A 22583-nucleotide genomic window follows, 5' to 3' on the forward strand; every position below is an offset into this window, starting at 1 on the left:
CAGGGTTAAGGGTCCCCAGGAGGTATGTGGTCCAAGAGGGCCCCTACTGGGAGGCCGCCCCGCACTCGTCCCCTCCTTTCCCTATACAACCCTCTGAACCCTGAGCACGGGTCCACCCTGCTCCGCACTCTTACGGACCACCCTTCAGTGAGTGAGCATCCAGGGCAGCAATGTGGCTGTTTCTCACTCCAGGCCAGAGCCGGGCCCAGTCCCAGCAGCCTGCCCAACGCTCGCCAAGCACTGAACTGCATTTCATCTCTGACCGTCGCCAACGGAGCCCCAGGGTAAGCTCTGCCCTCACTGAGTTCCTGGCCCATCACGGTCGCGTTGACACTGCCCACCTGGGCCACTGCTCGGCACACCACACACTCCGGGGCACCATGCCCACGTGGGGGACAATCTCTGTGTCTGGGGGTTCGGGGAGCCGCACTGCCCCGCACTGGGCCAATCAAGCGGCAAGCCCCAACCCTGCTTCCTGGGCTGAAGCGCCTGCTCAACGAGGAGCCCAGGGTTGGGCTGCGGTTCTGTCCCAGGTCGCTCAGGATGGCTTCTGGGTGGGCGGCCGGACAAGCAGCTTCCCTGCACATGCATGTGAGGCGAACAGCAATCACACCCCTTGAGCAAAAGGGGGAGAGAAATGAGGCCAAGCAGCAAATGAGTACACAAAAAAGCTATGTTTCAAAGTATTGGTTTTATTTCCATCTGTACCACTAGCAGAGGATCCAAACAGACTGACATCATGGATAAAGTTTAAACGTAACAAAGAAAGAGTCGTAATATGTACACTGAGGAGGGGGGAGGGCTTTTCTTATCGACTTTTCCTATTTTGCAGTTTCTTAAGAGTAGAAACCATGTATCTTCCCCCAATTGAATGTACTATGAGGAAATACAACTTCCATGATCCACCACCTGTCCTTAAACGTAAAACGAGAGATTCTGGCCGCGTGGTCATCCTGGCTCCTGAAGTCTGGGTGCTGTCAGAAGGCGATGAGCGTGTTCCCACGAAGCCCAGGGGGAAGGTGGTCAGTCGGAGGGCGGGTGCCCGGCAGAGTGCCCGGCGGGCGGGACACGCAGGTCCTGCCCTCCCCTACTCCTTGCCCTCCCACTGCCTGGAGGTGAGCCAAACAGCGCAACAGTCGTCATGAAGAATGAACTTTTCACAGAAGAGGAACGCTCCTTCAGCCCCATTTAGAGGGAACGAAGCCCACCCTGCTCCGCCAGAGGGGTCCGAAGGCCGTCGGTGCCGCAACACCGGGGCCTCTGCTGTGCCGGTGCCGCGCGCCAAGGCTGCCCTGTGGCTTGAGGCCTGAGGAGGGTGCGGAGGTGGAGGTGGGCTGGCACACTGTGGGCGGGAGGGGGCGGCGCAGCCACCCGGAGGAGCCGAGGCCTCGCGTGCCCGTGGAGGGAGCGGACGGGCCGGCTGGGCCCCTGGGGAGGCCGCTGAGCGCTGCCAACCACAACTACGGAGCAGTCACAAGCCCAAGGGGTCAACGCCCCAGTGGCCAGAGGAGCAAACTCTGGAATGAACGTGGGGGTGAGAAGGCCAACACTGACCCAGCCAGGCACACGGGCCAGGCCCTCTGACACCAGGGGCGGCTGCGGCCGGGGCGACAGCGCGGACGTGGGCTGATAAGGCCACAAACACTGCCACCGCCTCCCAGTGTCCGTGTTCGAGGAGACGCTGGGCAGCGGGAGCTGAGGACCAGAGGGCACGTGGCAAACAGAGGATGGACTTCATCAGAGAAGAGAGTCCGCCGGACCGCAGGCGGGGCCCACGCCAGGTGGAGGACTCTGGGCCCGGCCAGTTCCTGAGAGCAGACGGTGACAGGGTGGGGCAGGCACTGGGCCACAGGCACCGCCGACCAAGGGCCCCTGACGGCACTGCCCTCCCAGGCTGTGGGTAGACGGCATTATTGCACATTTCTTCCTTAGGGTCGGGGGCGGCCCTGCAGGGGCTCTCCACATGCAGAAGTCCCTGCGTGTCACTGCTAAGGTGTCGGCAGAGTCACAGTCAAATGACTCTTGGGAAGAAGAAGTCCCGTGGTTGGTGCTTCCGGGACTGTCTGGCTTGGTCACTGTGTCGGGCAGATGCCGGGGACGAGGTAGCGTGCCCGTGAGAGCTGTGTGGACCTGCTCCCGCTCTGACCGGGGCCAGCTCCTTGACGACACCGCCAGGAGGCAGCTGGGCAAACTGTCAGGACAGAGAAAACGTCTTGGCGATTGTGCAGGTTCCAGAAAGAGGCTCGAACCCTGGTTCTCACCTCCCAGGTGCCCGGAGACCAAGCCCCCGAGGAGCAGAGAGACGCAGACCCCGCTCCCCGGCATCAAGCTGGGGCTAACGAGAGGCTCTCGGAGGGCTGGAGACGGAAAAACAGTCTGTGTGGCAGACACTGGTTGTAAGACTGTCGTTGTGAGCTCAGGAGATTGGAGGCAAATACCCCGCGGAAGGCCGCAGGGCGGTCCTGCCGGCTGTCGCTGCCTGTCCCCTCTCCCGGCAGTCCCCCACACCTCATATGTAAATGGGGTGGTAGCGTTTGTGGTTCATCTTCTTCCTGCAGGTCGGGCAAGTGTTGGCATTCTTGAGGGAGTCTCGGAGGCACTGGCTGCAGAAGACGTGGCCACACTCCGTAGAGACGATGACACGTCCGTTCTGCACAATCTAGGGGACAGCGGAAGCAACAGCCCTCACGCGTGCCCGTCCCAGGGCCACAGCTGCCCCAGAGTCCCACTGGCGCCAGCCCTGTGTGGCAAGTGGTGGTCTGCAGGACCAAGGGTTCCCAGCAGCGGCAGCCCAGGGGGCCCCGGTCACCCGAGCCAGCAGGCCCAGAGAGGTCACCGCTGCTGTGGAAGCACGCAGTGGGACAGTGGGGTGTGGCTCCAGCCCCGCGGAACTCAGGGAGGCTCTCCTGGGCCAGGATGGGGAACACGGGAGCCAGAGGGAAGGCCGCAGGGCCCCGCAGCCAGTGTGCTCTCCCTCCCCACAGAAGCAGGGCAAGCCACGCACCAGCTGGAGCGGGACTGGGTGAGCAGCGTCGGGTCCCACCGAACGAGAGGGCCCTCACTCATCTGTCCATCCCACAGAGCAGGAAGGCCACTGCTGGGCCTGCTTACCTCTGAGTAGCCGTCCATGCAGATGGGGCAGCTGATCGTGCCGGAGGGCCTAGAACACAGTGCTCCCGTCAGTGCGCGGGGCCACCATGTGTGTGGCCAGTCCCCTTCAAGAGCATCCCGAGCCTGCCTTGGCCCGGGTTCTTGGGGACTCACAGGAAGGCCAGCTACCCCACAGGGATCAGCGGGGCCGCGAGAGCAGGGGACAACAGAAGGCGCAGACACCTGAGTTGCCGTGTGTGGCCCGCCCCAGCCTCTAGGTACCTAGCGCCCCCTGGTCACAGCGCTGACAGCTGAGCCCTGCTCTGCGCCAGCCCCACCTGCACCCAGCAGCCGGGGAGAGACTTCAACAATCCCTCCCAGGGCCCAGGCTCACGGTACTGGCTAAAGGCCCAGTGCATCTAACTCCCTGCCCCAACCCCCCGGGAAATGGAGGAGGAAGGAGATCCCACGCCAAGGACCAAGGAAGTCCCTGGTGGCAAGAGGCTTCCTGGAGAGGGAGCCTGCCCCCAGAAGAGCGGTGGCAACAGGGTGGTGGGCGTGAAGATACCTGAGCCCTGGAGATGTCTCTTCCCTGGTGTTTCTGGGAGTGTGTGTAGTCACATACACGTCCCTGTCCCTGGAGGGCTCCTCGTCATCACTGCTCACCACACAGCTGTCGGCGTGGTCCTGGCGCGGCCGCCTGGCGGTCCTCCGTGGCCGCCTCCTTTCTGAAACGTGAGTCTGAGCTCAGGACAGGGGTCTCCCCGGCCCACCACCCACACCACCATCTTTCCCGCCGTGGATAGGCCAACCCCAGACCGCAGAGAGACTGGCCGCCACGCCCAGCCACCCCTACCCCAGGAGGTCCTGCCCAGCCCTGAAGAGGCTCCCCTCGTCTTGCCAGAAGTCCATCCCTGAGGAGAGCAAATGCCCGAGCTGCGGGCCTGCAGCCCATGCCAGGAGTGCACTCCTCCACAAGCACAGGACCGGCTGGCCTGACCACCACATCACCACCGGAACCCTCCCACCTGGCCTTCTCGCATCCTACCGCACGCCGGCTGGCCATCCAAACCCAGGAAAGGGAGACTACTCACCGTCTACGATCTTTGAAAAAGGAGAAGAAAAGACAGAATCAGTGTGATGTAAAACATGCTGCATCTTTTGGACACGGAAATGACAAAGCACTTATTTCACATGCAAAACCCCCGGGGAGCTGAGGGGCTGCTGCCACATGACCAGGGATGACCATGCACCCTCGGGAGCCGCCAGCTTCCTCTGCTGAGGACAGAGTCCCCAGTGGCCCCTGCCCACCGTGCTGCTGTGAGGACGAAGGGAGACAAGGCCCAGACCCCAGGGCACCAGGCACACAGAGCCCAAGACCAGCTCCACAGTTGCCAATGACAAGAACCTGACTGCAGGTGGCTACCACCAAGGACGGGGCGCCGAGAGGGCGGAGGGCCCCCGTGCTCAGACGGCAGTAAGAACAGCCAGCGCACAGGAGGTGTGCAGGGCTGGCTGAGAGCAGCCCGCAGCACCGAGGCGGATACAGTTCTGCACCCTGGAGGCCCACAGAACTTCCACCCAGACCCATTCTGCTACAGTGGTCTCCAACCAGGTCACAGCTCTCTCGAATTCGCGGCCTTGTGTCTTTGGGACCCGCCATAGACACATTCTCGGCATGTTGTGGGCCCAGTCCCTTGGGAAAGCTGACTGCCCTCTCCTTGGCTGACCTGGGCCAGCAGCCCCCACACTGGGTCAAGGCTGAGACAATGAGGGTCACTCCCCCACCTTTCCACAGGAGGTGCCTGCTGCCATGGATAACACCCAATTCTGCTTCGGAACAAGTAGAGTGGACTTGGTGTAACCCCGACGGGCACAACTGGCCGTCCCAGGAAGCGGCAGCACGAAGCCCACACGTGGGGCTGCCGAGTGTGACGGTGAAATTGTCACAAGGTTGGGGGACAGCCATCAGGGTCATGTTTACTAGCAGACAAGCATGGGTGGGCAGAGGCACGGTCCGTGTGAGGCCTGGGAGATGGGCCGACGGGGCAGGGCCAAGTGGGAGCTCAGAGAGGGGGCTGCGCCACCAGCCCCTGCAGCATGCAGACTGGTCCCCACAGACCTGGCACATGCTGGAGCTCCACACTCAGTGACTGGAGAGCCCCCCTCACCAGGGATGACGGGCTGTCCCCACCTTTAACAGGACAGCTCGAAGAAGAGAGCAGAAAAGAATGGTGCCTGGGCTCGGCCGTGCCACACCCTCCCTACACCCACGGATGGTGCTGTGACCACAGGGCTCTGAGACGCCCTGCTCCAGGCTGCGGCCCCATGGGCAGCTCGGTGCTCAGCTGGCAGGACACGGGCCGGGCCAAGCCCCAGGGCTTCAGGAGTGCGGACTGCAGGCAGGAGCATATCAGTGAGCAGGGGTGGCATAAACTTGCAGCCTCCCCGCTGGCTGGGAGGATATGAAGACACCAATGCCAAAACAGATGACAGCCACTCAGCAGCCCCTGCCTGGGCCGCAAAGTCAGAAGGGCATCGAGCTGGCCCAGAGTCCCTCTCTCTTGGCTGGGGACCCAACCCAGGCTAAGCGGTCAGTCAGATGCAGGGGTGCCCGGTGCTGCAGCTGCCTCAACACACTGACCCTAGGCCAGTCCCCTTCGGGCTCTGAAGCACAGGGGAGCCTCACAGCACCTGCCAGCGCTGACACGTGCTGCACGGGCCGCTGCACGGTGGGGAGGACGAGCCCTTCTCCTACGGATGGTGCCTGGCTTTCCAGGGCCCTGGGGAACCTAGCGACACGTAAGGAGGATGGCGTGAGGGCGATGCTGAACTGATGGATCCCCAGGCCAACAAGAGAAAGGGAGGAAGTCGTCGCCAGACGGCAGGCTCCCAAGTCAACCCAGATGAACCCAAGTCACATGGGAGACAGAGGGGAATGTCCCAGGATGAAGGGAGAAACCAACACCCCGTAGCCGAAGCCGTAACATACACAGAGTCTCTCAGGTTTGGAATGAGCCAAGGTCACCGTTCTCACTCAGATAAAAAGCAAACGTTAAAATGCCATTTTTCAACAGAACCCAAACTGGCTCCGACCTGGGGACAAATCCACAGGGACTTGCAAAGCCACCCCAGGGAGCACCGACTTCCCTGAGAGCATTGCAGACCGCCCCCCAGCTGCACACCAAAGCCAGCTCACGTGCACGACAGACCTGCGGGTGAAGGACAAAACAATGATCTTGGGGAACACAGCACATGTTTTTCCTAAGTAGGAAATTTTCCTCCAACAATCAATATCCGACCCTGCCGAAATCGAAAACCTCTGTGTATTAGCCAGAAAGAGGAAACCTCTGAGTACAAAACCTAACAGGCGGCAGGCTCATGCTTAGTGACAGGCTCACCCTTGTCACTAAGAAATTCCTAAAGAACAGGACAATGAAGAAAAACCAAATGGAAAAATGCGCAGGAAAAAGCCTCACTGTTAAAAAGACAAAGCGGATGCTTTGTTGCAGTTTAACTTCCTCAGCTATTTTTTAAAGTTCTACATAAAATAAGTACAAAAAACCTGTAGCAATTCCAAAGGCATTTCGCCAAAGAGCGAGGGCCGCGGCCACACACACACACGAGGGTGTTCAGTCCCCACAGCAGTCGGCAGGCGGACCCCAAGCGCCGCGGGCACGGCCGGGCCCCACCAGCCAGGCTGGAAGTCAAGGGTCAAGGCAGTGAGGTCCTCCAGCAGCGACGTGCACCCGCGCTGGTGCAGCCTCTTTGGGAAGCAGGACCGACTCCCCCACAGGCACAGGCAGACACCTTGGGACGCAGCAGTGACCCTATTTTTGCGGCAGTGCCTGCAAGAGACGTCAGCCTGGAGCGTTTTCCCCTCTGCTGGTTACTGTGTGGCGATCCTCGGGGCCTGGAAACACGGCCCGAGTCACGTTTTGGAGGCCGCCCTGGCTCTGGGGTGCGGGGTTTGGGCCTGAAGACAGCTGTCACCAGGACGCCATGATGGGGGTTCGTGCCCAACAGGGCCAGCCACTGTCCTCCGCCTGCGGCAGGGAGCGGGGTGCAGCAGCAGAGCCTGTCCCCTCTCTCTCACCCGGGGCCGGCACGCCGAGCCTTGGAGAAAGGAAGAACTTGGCGCCTGCCGTCTGAAGTGTTAGCGAGGAGGCTGCAGGTTTCAGCCAAGGTGCCAAATTCAGTGACCTTTCTAGGACCCCTGGGCGCCACGGGGACTGGCAGCCATGCTGCGTGCCATATGGGCCACAGAACACTGACCAGGCGTGGACGGGGACCAGTGCCAGCCACGCCCACTCCAACTCATCTCTAGAAGTCCCAGCTCGTCTCCAGGCAACTGCCACCCCTCTGCAGGGGCCAGAGACCCGAGCCCCGTCCCAGCTGCAGGGGCAGCCCAACAGCTGAAGGAAAGGACGCTGCTTTTCTCCTTTGTGATGGGGGTGGGGACAGGACAACACGGACACTGACGCACAACAGGACAGCCCGGTGGTTTCAAAGCTGGTCAGTCTAACCCTATATGCCAGCACCGAGCGGGCCCCCGGAGGCGCTAGAGAGCTGCTGGGAGAGGAAGGCCACCCGAGGACGCAGGTCTGTGGGCCGGCAGACCCCCACCCGCAGGGGACCAGCCCAGGTCTCCTCTCAAGCCGAAGTTCCTGCCCGAGTCCAGACCCGGCGCCACCAAAAGGGGGCACCTGCAGCCTCCCACATGGCTCCTCCAGGCACCCGCAGTGCAGAGCCGGCACCCTGTTCTCCACTTAGAGGCGCACGCCGGATTCCGGGTACCGGCTGGGGGCCAGACACTCGAGGCTAGCACCCATTAGTCCTGACACCCAACTGACCCAGACGGCAGGGGTTGCACAGCTGGCACAGGGTATACACTTAGGCACTGAAGAGAGAAAGGCCCCAGGGCTTCTGTGCCCGGCCGAGGAAAGGTCAAGGGCACACCAGCAGCAAACCCACTGCAGCGGACTTTCCTGAACCATCTTCTGTCATGGGCTCGTCACTGAGTGCAAACCTCCACCGTGTACATGGCCTTCAGGGCTCGGTGCTGGCCAGGGGTCCTATCAAGAAGAGCTGACCATCCCCCCGCTCAGGGGACCGCCTGAGCCCCCCCCATCCCGACTCAGGGCTTACCACAACAGAGTCGCTGTGTGTCAGGTCAACGACCACGGGCTCCAACGACTCACAGGTGAGGTCCACTATTTCATCTCCAGCTTCAAAACAAAGCGTTCCAGCACACGTCAGGGGAGAAAGCACGCTGACCACACTAGTAAGGCGATGAGAGCCCGACTCCGGCCCGACCCCCGAGGGGCAGAGTGCAGAAAGCACAGGACCAACCCCATCCTGAAGGACAGCCATGGACACCCTTCCCAGTGCTGCTGAGTGGCAGCCCGTGGTTGGACAGGCACACGCACACCCCCATCCCCGTGGCCCTGCACTGCCACGCGGCTAGGCCTCCATGTCCACACCTGTTCCCTCACAAGGAGGGGCAGGGACAGATGGGGAGGGCAGCGGACACGCTCAGCTCGGGGCCCTCCTCCTTGGGACGGGCCTGGCCTGGGGCCAGCCCTGAGCCCTCGGGTCCACTGCGGCATTCATGTGAGCACAAGGCCAAGCGGGGAGGAGCGTGTGCCCAACAGCTCCTGGCACTTAGGACCCATGTGAAGGGCGGACACAATTCCAGTCCCATATGCCAATAGGAAACTCACGCCCATGTTCTTCTGTCATTGTCAACATCAGAAAATTGAGTAGAACGTTCAGAAATAGTACTTGCTTAATATTTGGGGGAAGTGACTTGTAATATGTTTAGCATATTCAGGAAGTTTTATTTTCATGTATTAGAAGTCACAGGAATAAAAACACACTGTATGAGAAATGTCTGATGTAATTTACACAAAATGACCAAGTTCTTTTCAGAAGCACAGTCCACATGCTGATGTCCCATCGTTTCCAGAACCCTCCTCTTTCTGGTTTTTGGCTTTTACAAACAAAACGGAGACTCTCACAGGCCACCAGTGCCTGCAGCCCCGTGCCTTCCCCAGGCTCGAGCTCCAAGCCCCCCCGGGAGATGCAGGGAGCAGCCCCTACTCTGGCCTCTCCTGGAAAGAGCAGGATGTGCAGGCCCGGGCGTCAGCTTTGGGGTGGGCAGGCCAAGGTCCCAGGCTCTTGCGCTTTCTAGGACTCATGGTTTGGGGTCAGGAGAGACCAGAGACAATACTGAGAACCTCCCTCTCTGAAGGCCCCACGAAATGTATCTCAGACAAGTTGCTTCTTCTTAAAGTCAGCTTGCAGGCAACATGGCTACAAAAATAATTTTAATATATGCAGAGCAAAGAGACTCCACTCAGGCCACCTGCCGCTTCCCAGAACAGCCAGTGGGGAAAAGTCTCCTGGCCTCTGCCTACACCAAACGCCTTCCAACACAGGCAGCTCTGGCCACACATTTGCCTTTTGGGGCAATTTTCTGTCTTAATGAAAAAGAGAAGAAGAAAGCTGAGCGCTTACGAGGCCACACAAACTGTAGATACACTTTGGGGCAGGGGGCAGTCTCCCCCACCCCGAAGGCCGAGCGGTCGGTCCGCCAGTGAGCAGCTGGCTCAGACCCATGGGAGTCCTGCAGCGACAGCGGGGCAGCTCTGCTCCAGGGAGTGGGAAGTGGTGACACAGGCAAGACTGAGCCTGTGAGTCGTGGAAAGGCACTGATCGGAGAGTTCACGAGGCCACTATGTGGAGTGCTCGGTAAGGCCGAGGACCAGGCGGGCACGTCCTGGAGGGCTTGCGAGTCCCAGGGAGAAATCGGGACTTTGTCCTGAGGGCACTGGGCAGGCAGCGGGGGGCAAGCAGGGCAGAGACTGGGTCAGCTCAGAAAATAAGGAGAACCACTCCCACCATGGTGTCGAGAGCGGATGGAAGGGACAGGGCTGGAGGCAGAGTAACAGGGTGGGGGCTGGGCAGTCACCAGGGCGAGAAGAAAAAGAAGGAAGAAAACAGAGACACCCAGTCAGCCTGTGCCACTGCTGCGACCCGCTGCGGCCTCCGGACAGCTCTGCAGCAGGGTGACCATGTCTGGGTCCGCACGGGAGGCCGAGGCACGGGGCTGACAGGCAGCAACGTCAGGTGCCCAGCGGTCCAGCGGTGCAGCCGTGCCCTCCCACACCTTACATCGCCGTGTCCCCGGCCACCTTACCGCTTTCCACGAGCTCAATGGGCTCCGTTTCTAGAGTCGTCTCGAGGGTGGAGGCCACTTCCCGAGCTCGCTTCTGGGCTGGTCTAGAACTCGAAGCCCCTCCTCGGCGCTTCCTCTGAGGGCACCAGAACCAACAAGGGACACTCGAGTTAGTCCTGAATGACCGGGCTCGGCAGGGCTGCGAGCAGGGCGGCCCTGAAAAAGGGCCCACGCACCAGGAAGGAGGAGCAGGGAGCAGGCCCAGGGCAGGTCCTCCCAACACAGGAGGCTCCAGACACTGCGGGTTTAGAGATGAATCATCCATAACACACAGCGAATGTAAATCCTTGAAAGTAAAACTCGCTCATCAACCCATCTGGCAAAAATGCAAGACACTCACCTCTATGGAGGCCTATGGCCCAGGTCAGGATTTGGCGGGAACTCCCTTTTAATCACAGGGACAGACCTCCCTTCCTAAAATCTGTGTTTGGCCTCACTTTGTCTTTAGCCCAAAGACCTTCAGTTTTCCCAGTTTCTACTGACCAAGGAAAGCAGGTCTTCCTTGCAGAAATCTGACCTCTGGCCTCTGACCTCCTAGGATACAGCAAGTGGGGTTCAGCCCTAAGAGCACCTCCCACCACCCAACTCAAGGAACCAGAGTTTTCTCAGCCTGTCCCCAGGGCCACCAGAGAGCCCCGCCATGGGGCGCAGACAGGAAGGACCTTCAGGCAACCTTCCCTGGAGCCCATGGGGTCTCGTGACGTCTGGGCCGCACCGGAGCAGAGCTGCCTCTGCAGTCCGAGAGATCTCACGGCCACTGTCACAGTGACATGCCAGGCATGGTCTCTGAGGGCTGGAGACCTCTCGCTGAGGACCCTTACCACGACGCTCACACTGGACGCAGAACCACACAGGGCAAAGACAGCAGAAACCACGGAACGCCGGAGCCCTAGCGTCCAAGCACACCGGCAACCGCCCTGGGCACAGAATTCCCAAGCCTCCGCCGCCACCCCGTAGGCCGCCCTCAGAACACCGCCCAGACACTGGGCCGGTCGGCGCGCACACTGCTCTAAGTCCTAGGAGGTCCCAAACTGGGGTGCTTAGAAGCATCTTAATGTGCCATGCGGAGCAAGGTAGTTGCTCAGCCTTGAAAATAAACTCCTGGGCTGACAAAACTCACCGTACTCATGGTGCTCTTGGGCTGCAATCTACAGAGAAGGAAGTGACCTGAACCAAGGTGTGCAGGGACGTTGAACGTTCGACTGCTCACGGCCACTACCTGCTCATCCTCTGGCCAGCATAGGGATCTGGGGCCGTGCAGACCTCTCCGTACCGTCAAGTTCTGAAACACAAAGACATCAAGTTGATGAACATGCCACCTGCACCTTCAACCACATTCTGTTCTCCTGGTCACCAGCAGGGGGCATCGTGCAGTGTGTCCTTCACCTCACCTTCCCCTTAGGAAGCAAGAACTCTTGTAGGATGCAGGGCCACAGATCTCAAAGCCTGAGACCCTGTTACCATGCTGGCTGTTGAAACCACGACAGCTGCTGGGAAAAGACGAGAGAATCAAACTGCCACGTGTGACCGCACCCACTCCTCGCCATGGGAAGGGACACAGCTTCCCTGGCTGGAGCAGAGCCACAGGAGGCCCCTGGCTCTGCCCATGACGCCACTGTCCTCCTCTGGATAAAAGGACTAAAAGCAGAGACAAGGGCCACCCACTGATTCACCCTGTGCGCACAGCTGAGTGGGAAGAACCAGGAGTGTGGCTGGTGTAGCCGAGCAGGAGCTTCTGGGAAGGGCAGAGAAAGAAGGTGCCAAGGACGCTGCAGAGGGAGGGGCCCTGGGTTTCACTGGGAAGAGGCAGCCAACCACGGCCCACTTAGTGTCAGAGAGGCAGTGGACAAGGGCGCAAACGAGGAGGCAGCTCTGTGGTGGCCCAGTCACAGTTGTCAGTGGTTTGGATCAGGACTCTGGTTCTCAAACTCGGGCTGGCCCCAAGCTCCCATGGAAGAGCTTCCAATTCGGCAGGCCGGGGGTGGGCTTGTAACTGTGCATGTCTGATATACTCCAGGCAATGCTGACAGTACTGCCTCAGAGGCCACCACCCCAGCAAACCGCATAACCCGGGCACCCAGACCATACCATCCCCCACCTTTCTGAGCACAACAGCCTTCGCTGGGCCCCAGTCAAGTCCTCACTCCTAAGCACAGAGAGTGGAGACAAGCGGGCCTTGCTGTCCAGCGTCTCCGAACTCTCCCCGTGACCCTGGGCACCAGCCCTGCCTGTGCCATGCTTCCTCCGAGCCGCAGGACTGGCTGACGACAGGGCGGCAGGAGCAGGTGGGGCAGGGTGCGCATAGTCCAGGCTATGGACTGGCTCCGCCGCCGCCTCGGCCAGCACCACCCACTGCACAGCCCCGCCTGGTGCTGCAAGCCCCCCATCTCGCTTCCTTACCTGCACAGCCCCTGCCCTGAGAACACAGTGGTGAGTAAACTGGCCGCCAGCTCCAGCATGCCAAGTGATGGAGGTATGCCACGTGTGAACGGAGCACAGGGCCAGGAGACGCTGGAGAAGGTCTGCTCTGTACACCAGGGCATCGGACGCTTTTCCACCAGGGCCACATCGGCCTCGGGGCTGCCTTCAGAGCCAAGTGCACATCCTGCTTCCCTGGCGCTTCCTTGGCACCATCTTCCAGCACTTCCACAGCCTCCCACACCAGAGGCACCAAGGCCAGCCACCCACCAATTCATTCCCAATCTGTTTTTCTTTGGGGGATGGCAAAGGCCAGTGGCCAGCAGGCATAGGAAGCTGGAAGGGGCAGGATTCCACCGGAAGGGGCAGTGGGGAGAAGGGGCATTCCCAGCAGACCAGCATGGGACACGGAAGGGATACGTGTGGCAGGGACTGCACTGTGGGAAAGGTCGACCTCACCAATCAAAAAGGCTCTGGGGTCCTGCCAGGCACACAGGCCACACCTCAGAGGCCACCGTCACTGTGTGCAAGGCATGCACTTCCCAACCCCATCGCTTGCCACCCTCCTCTCACCAGAGGAGGAGGCAGGTTCTGTGCGGCCACCCTTCCCCACACAGGGAGCTGAGGATGACCTCCAGGAGAAAGGGACTTGCCCAAAGACCACAGCTAGTGTACGTCACAGCCTGGGTTCAGAACAGGGCGCCCGTACAGAACCAGAGGTCTCCACGCACGGGGACTGGGCTGGGGAGGGAGTGAAGGGGCAGATGCTGAGGGCAGGCGGGTCTGCAGGCGGCTGGAAGGCTCCAGAGACAGCGGGATGGGAGCAGACATCGCAGAACGTGCGCAGTTTGGGGAGGCACGTGGAAAGAGAGGAGCATGTGAAGAGAATGGAGAGTCAGAAACAAGCCTGAGCCACCCATGGACACGGCAAGACAAAAGCAAGCATCTCAAGAAGAAAGAAAGCAGGCGGGGCCTGGCTGCTGGCTGGTGTGGCTCAGTGGACCGAGTGCCGGCCTGCGGACTAAATATTCACTGGTTCAGTTCCCGGTCAGGGCACCTGCCTGGGCTGTGGGCCAGATCGCCAGTTGGAGGCGTGTGAGAAGCAACTGATTCATGTGTCTCTCCGTCTGTCTCCCTCCCCTCTCTAAAAATAAATCAATTAAATTGAAAGAACACACAGGTGGGGCGAAGGCCAGGACGAGGCCATCGAGCAGCCTCAGGAAGCTGGTCACTAGTAACCAAGCAGAAGAAGCTCTGTACTGAGGGTCAAGCAGGGCTGCCTGGAGCACTGACACAGAAAACGAGGCCCAAAGTGAGGGGTTCTTCAAGAAATAAAGCAGGTGGGTGGGGCACACAGAGGGCAGAAGATGCCCCAGACGCTGCCCTGTGTGGTGGATGGGAGAACCCAGGATGGGCTCAGCTCCTGACCCACACGACCCTGGGGACAGTCAAGGGCCTTGGACAGAGAGACCTCCTTCAGACACTCAGAGACTGTGTCTCCTGTGTGCTCCAGGGGCCAGTGGCAGATGCAGCCTGTGCAGCTTGGAGGTGGTGGCACAGTCTGGAAGGAACAGAGGTGCCCGGCTGGATGGCAGGAGGTGTGGCGGAGGCTGGTACTTGCTGTGTTTGTTCAGATTTCCCAGCCACCCCACCATCCCACTGCTGTTAGAGGGGACCCCACAGAGTGCAACATGCACGCTCACGTGTTGCACACAGTGTGGACATGGCTGTGTATGTTGCAGACCTCATGGATGGAAGCGCACTGGGCAGGAGGAAACCAGCCAGGTGAGACAAGGCAGATTCTGTCCCAGCATCTCACAGCACTGCTGTCCAGGGGCCTCACCCAGGGGCACACGGAACTCTCACACCACGCCAGGGCGGCGGAGACCGCTACTACCACCCTCACCACCCAAGGGCTCACTCCCCACACGGGTCCCCATGGGGAAGCAACGCCGACTCACAGGTGTCCCCAGCGTGCTCTCCTGCAGGGAACTGGTGTGCGGACATGCAGGCCCTCATGTATGCCTGGTTGCCACCCGATTGATCAGGTACTGCCTAGCTGACACCCCCCCTTTCTAACCATAAACTTAGAATCATCCCCATGTTATTTTAAGTACGTCCATAAACGAAACTTCAAAATCAGGGTTACAAAATACATACTAAAAGCAAAATCTTTCAAGGACTGTTTTGTGCGGTGCTTGCTTGAATGCCTTTGGCGACGGACCAGTCCCCAGCACAACCTGCAGTAACTTTCATTTCGAACTCTCTTGAATAGAATTTTATGTCACCGTCACACCAACAACTAGGCCTTCGTACTTAAGAAACGCAGGAGCCTCTGGTGTGTTATCAGAAGAAGGTGCGTGGCAAACAGCCGCACCACGCAGCGGGCAGTCTGAGCCCGGGAGCCCGCCACGAGTACTGGCCCTCCACACCTTCGCTTTGCCATCTCCAGTGTGGAGCACATCCCTCACCCTGCAGCTGTTCCATGGGGCAGGGATGCAGAACGCAGGTGTCCAGGGTGGTCCCTAGCACCCTGCAGGCAGCCACACCAGCTGACTAAGCCGACACCCCCACACAGGCACCTGCTGTGGGTCATGCACTGCTCCAGAAACGGAGTGGGGACCTAGCAGACACCAAGCGTGAACCGTAAGTGGAAAGACGATTGGTCAATAAAATAATGACTGCGTGCTATGCCTGAGGGACGAGCGTCCGAGCACCGCACACCTCCAACCCCAGGGAGAACTGGAACGCCCGCTCCTGGCCCTCCTCCCAGGCGCTCATTCCAAAAGCAGGCTCGGCAGCCTTGCCCACTGCCCTCTCCTGGGGTGCTGTGTGGTCTGGCAAGAGCAGAAGGCAGCAAACCGTGCTCGGAGAGACAGCAACAGGCCTTCCACAGGCTCACCTTGTGACCCCAAGGAAGCTACCAGCACAGTCCCAGAGGCCTGAGAGGAGCACCAGAGGCGAAGGCCTCACCGCTGCTCAGTGGTTCCCAGGCACAGGACCGCCAGGGACCACCTCCTGCCCCCACTGGAGACAGAGAGCAGCTGGCCCTGAATGAGGTGGCTCTCCTTCTGCCTGAGGCTCAGGCCTCGAGCTGCAAGTGTCTAGAATGAAAATGAATGCCAGCTCTCCAAAAACCTGAGAAAAATCAGTACCGATAAAAATATTCTTCAGCCTTAAAAAGAAATTCCGACACACGCTGCAACATGGATGAACCTCTTAGACATTAAGCTCAGTGAAACCAGACACAAAAGGACAAATATTGCGTAATTCCTCTCACCTACAGAGAACCACCCAACCCAGAGACAGAAAGCGGAAGGGTGACTGCCAGGGGCTGGGGGCGGGGCTGGGGGAGGACAGAGGCGGGGCTGGGAAGGGTAAAAAGGCCCTGCAGGTGTCGGGCGGTGAGTGCACCTCCTGCCACTACCCATCAGAAGTGGTCCAAACGGTCTCTGTGATGTGCGATTTTACCACAACCACAAAACTAAAAATAAACTTCACCTAACACTCCTTCTCTAGACATTTTAAACGGACAGGTTCTATCAAATACTCGAAAATGCTCCGCAGTGGGCACAGCCGACCTGGCTCCCCCACCCTGTTCGCACCCATGTCTCTGCAGCCGAGCCCCTCGCGTGGCGAGCTGACAGGTCTGTGGGTGAAGCCGGCAGCCTGGGGGGCACCTCAGGGCCTGACAGCCTCGGAGCATCTGTCACTGTGGGGGAGGGTTGTCACAACTGGGCACCGCAGTAAAAGACACCAAGCCCAGCCCATTCTGGCAGGTGGGAGCCAGCGCCCTGCCCCTCCACTGCTGCTTGGGGGGGGGAGGCGGTCCTCTGGGTCACCAGAGGCCCAGCTAGCTGGTGGCTTCGCCACCTCTGACCCCCACCCAACTTTTAGTTTTCTCTCAGGCATGGTGGCCTGGGAACTGGGGGGCTGGTGACACAAATACAGCAATTCCTGAGGGCCAGGAGCAAGGGTGATGGAATGGAATGCTAAAGGCCCTTTTCCAGAGGCCGAAATGATGCCAAACACCAAGGGGGCAAAGCAAGGTCAGGTGTGGAGGCCACCAGCAGCCCCCACCCCTCCCCAGGGTCAAGACCACAGCGGCCAGGAAACTCAAAGCAGGCGGGCACACTGCTTGTGTGGACGCGGCAGAGCGCCGCACCTGCAGCAGGGAAAGCCAGCCGGGCGCTGAACTGCTTCTACAGAGCTGTCGACCGGGGACAGGTCAGGGTGGGGTGAGGTGGAGGGAGTCTAGAACCACTGCAAATAGCCAAGGCACAAGCCCGGGGCGGGAAAGGGAGAACCCCTCATTAGCATGGGAGCACTGGTCTCTCCCTTCCACTCCCAGGCAGACGCACCACAGGCCGGTGAGCAGCTGGCCACCAAACCCCACAGTCCACGGGCATTAGTCTGAGCAGTGGGACCCCCACGGCCGGCAGGCAGCAGCAGAGGCCCGCATCCAGATGCTCCCCAGCAGTCCTCTGCTCCCACCAAGCAAACTCTGAGCCAGGGGCGCCCTCACACAACCAGAAAAGGCAGACCGGAGCACTAGGAAGACCTTTGAGTGGGCCCAAGGAAGCTAGAGGCGTCACAGGGTAGCTATTAAAAAAGCCCACCAGCCCCCCCCCCCCCGCCCCAGGAGTACTGCAAATGTCCGGAAATGATCACACCCATGGCTTCAAATCCCCTCCCCTCCCTGTCCTTTCTGGTCTCATCTGCAGTTACAGACATGTATGTTGTAAAAAGCGCCAACCAGTACAAAAAACCCAAAGATTATGGGGGAAAATGGAATTATGGTCCCAACACTCAACAACTTTGCCAACAACACACACAGGTTAAATGGTTAAGAAAGGCACGACACCACAATAACCACAGTGCTTTCCCAGCGGCACTCGTGGGGGAGCGAGGCATGGGGAAGCAGGTGAAGCACGACACCAGGTGTGCATGGGCGTGGCCCAGAGCACACACCAATCCAGGTGGCTGGTGCTAGGAGGTGTGGACAGTCTGAGGAGCGCGCGGTTGGCTCAGCTGAATTCAGTTCTGTGTCCACCTAGTATTGGGTTGGCCGAAAAGTCATTTAGTTTTAACCCCACAGAAAAAGATTGTTTGACCAAAATGTCAGCAGTATCAAGAAATGTCACAAACCACTTCTGACATGTTCAATCAGTCACAGAACCTTCTCCATAACCCTGCACAAACCTTTTTTTGCATTTCAGTTTTTACCTTTCTTCTTAAAAAAGATTTCATTTATTTATTTTTAGAGAGAGGAGAGAAACATAAATGTGTGGTTGCCTCTCACACATCCCCAAGTGGGTATCTGGCCCACAACCCAGGCACGTGCCCTGACTGGGAATCGAACTGGTGACTCTTTGGTTTGCAGGCCAGTGCTCAATCCACTGAGCCACACCAGCCAGGGCAGTTTTTACCTTTCTTGAAATAATAACGAATACGCCAAAATTGTTGGGTATTTTCTTCCATCTGCAATATTAAAATGGCTGCACAGAAATTCACCCATTTTAATAAATTTTTAAACGCACGCTGATATGACAGCTGTCACAATACAATCTAAAAAAAAAAAAAAAAAAAGAGAGAATCACTTCGAAAGAAGTTAGCCTGGCTGGTGTGGCTCAGTGGATTGAGCGCGGGCCTGTGAACCAAAGGATCACGGTTCGATTCCCAGTCAGGACACATGCCTGGGTTGCAGGCCAGTTTCCAGCAGGGGACGCCCGGACGCCCGAGAGGCAACCATACATTGATATTTCTCTCCCTCTCTCCTTCCCTCCCCCTCTAAAGATAAATGAATAAAATCTTTAAAAAAAAGAAAAGAAAAGAAGCTAAAGACAACTGAGTGCTACTACAGCTGTCATATGGGGGGGAAAACCAAAGGAAGTTTGGCCGTCCCCGTACACGTCTCGTACACAGACTCAATCTGCGCTCCAACGCCCAGTCCCTGCAGCCACGACCCTCACCCCAGCGAGCACGGGAAGCAGCACTGACTGCCCGACTCCAGGCATCCCGATGGCCTTCCTGACTCAGCACCGTGCCAGCTGCCAGGCCCCCCACCCGCCCACGCGGGGGAGCTCCTGCTCACCCTCCAAGGCTGGCCTCAAAGCGCTGCTGCTACTGACTGAACCGCTTCTCCTGCCTCACTCAGCATGACAGACACGGCTGGAAGTCAAACAGTTTTCCCAGCATCCCCTACTCTCAGCACAGCCCTCAACACAGACAAGTCAGCAAAATGATTTTTTTTCCCATTGAAATCAAATTACCAAGCTCATCGGAAGAGAGGGCTCAATGTTTTGGGGGTCGGGGAGAGGCTGAGTGGAGGCAACGGAGCCTTACACTCCAAGTAAAAACAGTCACTACAAGGACAGAAAGGGAGACTCAGACAGGTGGTCATAGTGGGGTGGGGGTAGAGAAGGTGCTGGAAGTTTTACTCCTGCAGCAGAACTGCAGGAGCGGGCATGAGAGGTGAGGTGCCCGCACCCCAGGACCGCCATCCTGGCTGGGTGGGGACTCCTCAGGAGCAGCAGGCTTCAGGAACACTGTGCAGTGGCTGAAAATTGGGTTTCGTGAGGATTTCTGTAATCAGACCCCTCCTGAACAGATGTCACTTCAAAAGAAAAAGGAACAGAAAAGAAAAAGCACCGCCCCCCCCAATTTTGAACAGTCCTCATTGCCTGAAGCTACTGGAAACACTGGCTGGGAAAATGCAGATGCCCAGGCCTAGAGAAGGGAAGACAGATGCCGGAGTCGGAGGCCCAGAAGCTGGTGGGCCTGCTTGTTAACTGTGTCACAGAGAGCAGCAACCGCCGGACCTCCCGTGCTGTGGGACCTCGAATGCTCAGCACAGCGCCCGGCTGGCTGGTCTGTAACAGAGGAGCGCGCGAGATGCTACTCACCAGCAATGTGGCAGATCACACACAGACCCAGACAACTGCCTCCCATTCCTCGAAGAACTGTGGTTACAATTCCAAAACAGGAATGTGCAATCTGTTAATAATGACCTTTAGCAGACCAGGTTTTTACTGTAACTTCGTGCACGTCAGATAATCTATACGTCCAGCCAATGTATTTGTTGTCTGGGGGTATCCGCGTGGGTATACCAGACCATGTGGTTTAGAAAGAATATTCCAGGAGAGCCAATGGTCACGATTTCTCTTTCGCACAACAGGCTACGATGACCCTCATTTGGACGCCTCCCCAGGCCTCCCCTATGCTGCGTGACGTGGTGCTCCATGAAGTGCCAATCCCAGTCACATCTGGAAACACCACTGGCAAAGGAAGTCCAGGCCCCAGGAATGCAGCTTCCATGTCAACCCCTTGTCTCTTCACATTGGGACCCTACCTGAGCATCAGAGCTCTGGGCCTCCCTCCTCAGAGAGGAGACCCCCAGTGCCTTGCTCTAAACTCTCCAAGTCCTGCCGGGGAATCGCTGATGAGAAAGGACCAGTCGGACGAGCACATGAGTGTACGGAGTCCCATCTCAGTACGCCAGCCCTGCCGTATCCTCCAAAGGTTCTGAACTCGGGGACCAGGAAAGATGCAGCCCGCTGTCTCACAGAGAGACAATGGAGAGACCTTCAGGGCACACCAGCCCACTCTCACCCAGCATGCAGACCAGCCACCCTGTGCACGGACCGGCAGAGCAGCACCTCCAATCTCCTCCAGGGGTCCCAGGCAGAGGCCACTGGGCTCAGGCTTCGCTAACAGTCCTTCAGGGAAGAGTGAGTCACCAGCTACCTGGTCCTGGCTACTCTGTCCTCACCCGACCTGCCCTGAGGCCACTGACCTCGCTCCCTTCCCCCAGCCCAGTGACTGCTCTGCAAGACACATCTAACCCTGTCACTTCCCTGCTTAGAAGTCAGTTTAGTGACTTCCCATCTGGTTTTAAAATAAACTCTGAACTCCTCCATGGAAAAGCATGCCAAAGACCTTCTGTGACCAGGTTCCCACTGTTCCCTCCAGACCCATAGCTTGACAATCTCTATTTCCACCTCCCACATCCCCGCCCATTCACCTCCACCCTCACTGCTCTGCCCCCCAGGGCCTGTGCCAGGCTTATTTTGTCCACTGCTGCACCCGCCCTGAGCAGGAAGCCTGGCACACAGAAGACCTCAAACATGTACTGATTGGAACATTAAAGAATGTAATTCTTAAATAAAGGAAGAAAAAAAAAAAAAAGAATCAGAGTCGGAGGCTCAAATGCAGGCAATACAAACAACCTGCAACACAATTTTCTATTTGAATGTTCCCATTTCACCTCAAATTCAAACATTATACCAAAACCAATACCAATGTCCCTCCCGCCCCCATAACAAACAAAAAAGGAAGAAAGAAAAGTCCTTCGTTACCAGAGGCCCCCAAACTCGTCACTGAACTCGAAGGCCTGGTCCTGCAGTCTACCAGCTGGCCGAGTGACCTTGGGCGGCCCGAGCTGGCCACAGGGATGCAGGCTGCGACCCCGAGCCTGGCTCCAGGGGCTGGATGGGCGCAGAGGCAGAACAAAGGTATGACAGGGAACGTCAGTGGACACGTTCAAGGATAGCACAAAACCCACCCCACCCGCCAAAACTGCCACCGCAGGCTCCAGCCGTTCCAGCCACAGAGCTCTCCCCTTCTCTCGACGGGTCGAAAGGGAAGGCGGCATTCCCCGCAGTTTCGGGTCTCAAGCTTCGGCGTTAAGACGCTGATTAACCTTCAGGAACCGGTCCACAGGCGCCCAGGGGGCGGGCCTGCGCCGCAGCAATCACGGATCGCCAACGACCGGAAGCTGGGGATTTACCAAACTCAGGCCCTAGCTGGGCGCCCCCAGTGCGGGCCCCCGCCCCCTGCAAGCCCACAGGAGGCGCGGGGGATCAGCCTGCGCACACAAAGGGGGCGGCGTCAGCAAGGAACAAAAACCTTGCTCAAGTCTCCCGCGAACGGCCCGATGCCCCTCTCTTTGGGCCGCCCCGCCCGACTCTCCGAGTGACCTTGTGGGCATCCCTTCCCCTCTCAGCCTCGGTTTCCCCACTCTAGCTACTGCCCGCAGCCGTCCGCTGCCCGCCCGCGCAGACGAGACGTACGGTGAGGCCGCCCCACTTTTGTTGCCCGCACCGAACGGGACTCGTACAGCCGCGCGGACAGCGGGCGGATTCGCCGGCTCCGCGGTCCCGGGGAAGGCCCGGCCTGGCGTCCTGACGCCCAAGCAGGGTCGGCCGCAGCACCCAGGCCTCTGCAGGCCGCGAACCCACCCAAACCCGGTATCTGCCGCCCTGGCCTGCTGCTCCCTTCCCGAGAAGCCTGGCTTTACCTGGAACTGGCTTGGTCTCGCAGGAGCCGCAGCAGACGCGTCTGAATCAGGAAGCAGCTTCGGAAGCTGCTGAGGAGAAGCACTCCAACCAGACGCCGCCGCCTCAACTGCAATCCACTTCCGCTCCGGAGGCCTCAGCTCCGCCTACCCGGCCTTTCTATTGGCTGCCTCCGCCTCTACTCCCGCGTTTTACAGAGTCAAGGGGGTATATGTTCAAGTCTATTGGATGAGACAACCGTCTATTACCACTTTGAAACGCGGCTTTTTCCGGCCTCACTTACTCTCGCGAGACTAAACTCTAATCTCATCGCGAGAAGTGCGTCCGGCGCCCCTCGCTCGCCCGCAAGGCCTCTCGGGAATTGTGGTCCCCAGAATAACAAGGCCGCCGGCCGTCCGGGAGCTGGATGTCAGCGTAGGCCAGCCCTTCCATGGCGCTGATTCCCGCCCGCCCGCCCGGTACCTCTCCCGGCCTCAGTTTCCTCGTTTATTAATGAGGCCTTTGTGAGCAATGTTCCCGGGGAAGCTGCGTCTGGGGAA

At 58.9% G+C, this 22583-nt stretch overlaps 1 protein-coding gene across 4 annotated transcripts; it reads right to left on the minus strand.

Moving 5' to 3' along the window:
• Positions 1 to 672: 672 nt before the first annotated feature.
• On the minus strand, positions 673 to 22257 carry RNF4 (ring finger protein 4). 4 transcript variants are annotated; one of them, XM_053672378.1, is made up of 9 exons: positions 22047 to 22242; positions 21106 to 21234; positions 11451 to 11612; positions 10292 to 10406; positions 8239 to 8318; positions 4185 to 4248; positions 3659 to 3818; positions 3112 to 3160; positions 673 to 2659 (listed from the first exon to the last, which is right to left on the minus strand). In XM_053672378.1, the coding sequence occupies exons 3-9, from the start codon at positions 11457 to 11459 to the stop codon at positions 2510 to 2512; spliced, it is 627 nt and encodes a 208-aa protein (XP_053528353.1). In that variant the 5' UTR covers positions 11460 to 11612; positions 21106 to 21234; positions 22047 to 22242; the 3' UTR covers positions 673 to 2509. The 4 variants fall into 4 exon arrangements, 3 of the variants coding, with proteins under 3 accessions (XP_053528353.1, XP_053528352.1, XP_036982733.1); XM_053672377.1 differs by lacking the exon at positions 21106 to 21234 and having other exon boundaries at positions 22047 to 22257; XM_037126838.2 differs by lacking the exon at positions 21106 to 21234 and having other exon boundaries at positions 4185 to 4194; positions 22047 to 22237.
• Positions 22258 to 22583: the final 326 nt, after the last annotated feature.

Source organism: Artibeus jamaicensis, unplaced genomic scaffold, assembly GCF_021234435.1.
Source record: "Artibeus jamaicensis isolate MK-2021 breed Jamaican fruit bat unplaced genomic scaffold, CSHL_Jam_final contig_76, whole genome shotgun sequence".
In the NCBI taxonomy this organism is placed as follows: Eukaryota; Metazoa; Chordata; class Mammalia; order Chiroptera; family Phyllostomidae; genus Artibeus; species Artibeus jamaicensis.

Bases quoted from the DNA above. Each gene is read 5' to 3' on its own strand.
- RNF4 (XM_053672377.1), bottom strand. The intron at 8,319-10,291 runs GTAAGGTGGCCG...TTTGTTTTGAAG, and splicing joins CATTGAGCTCGTGGAAAGCG to CTGGAGATGAAATAGTGGAC. The intron at 4,249-8,238 runs GTAAGCCCTGAG...CGTGTCCAAAAG, and splicing joins CACACAGCGACTCTGTTGTG to ATGCAGCATGTTTTACATCA.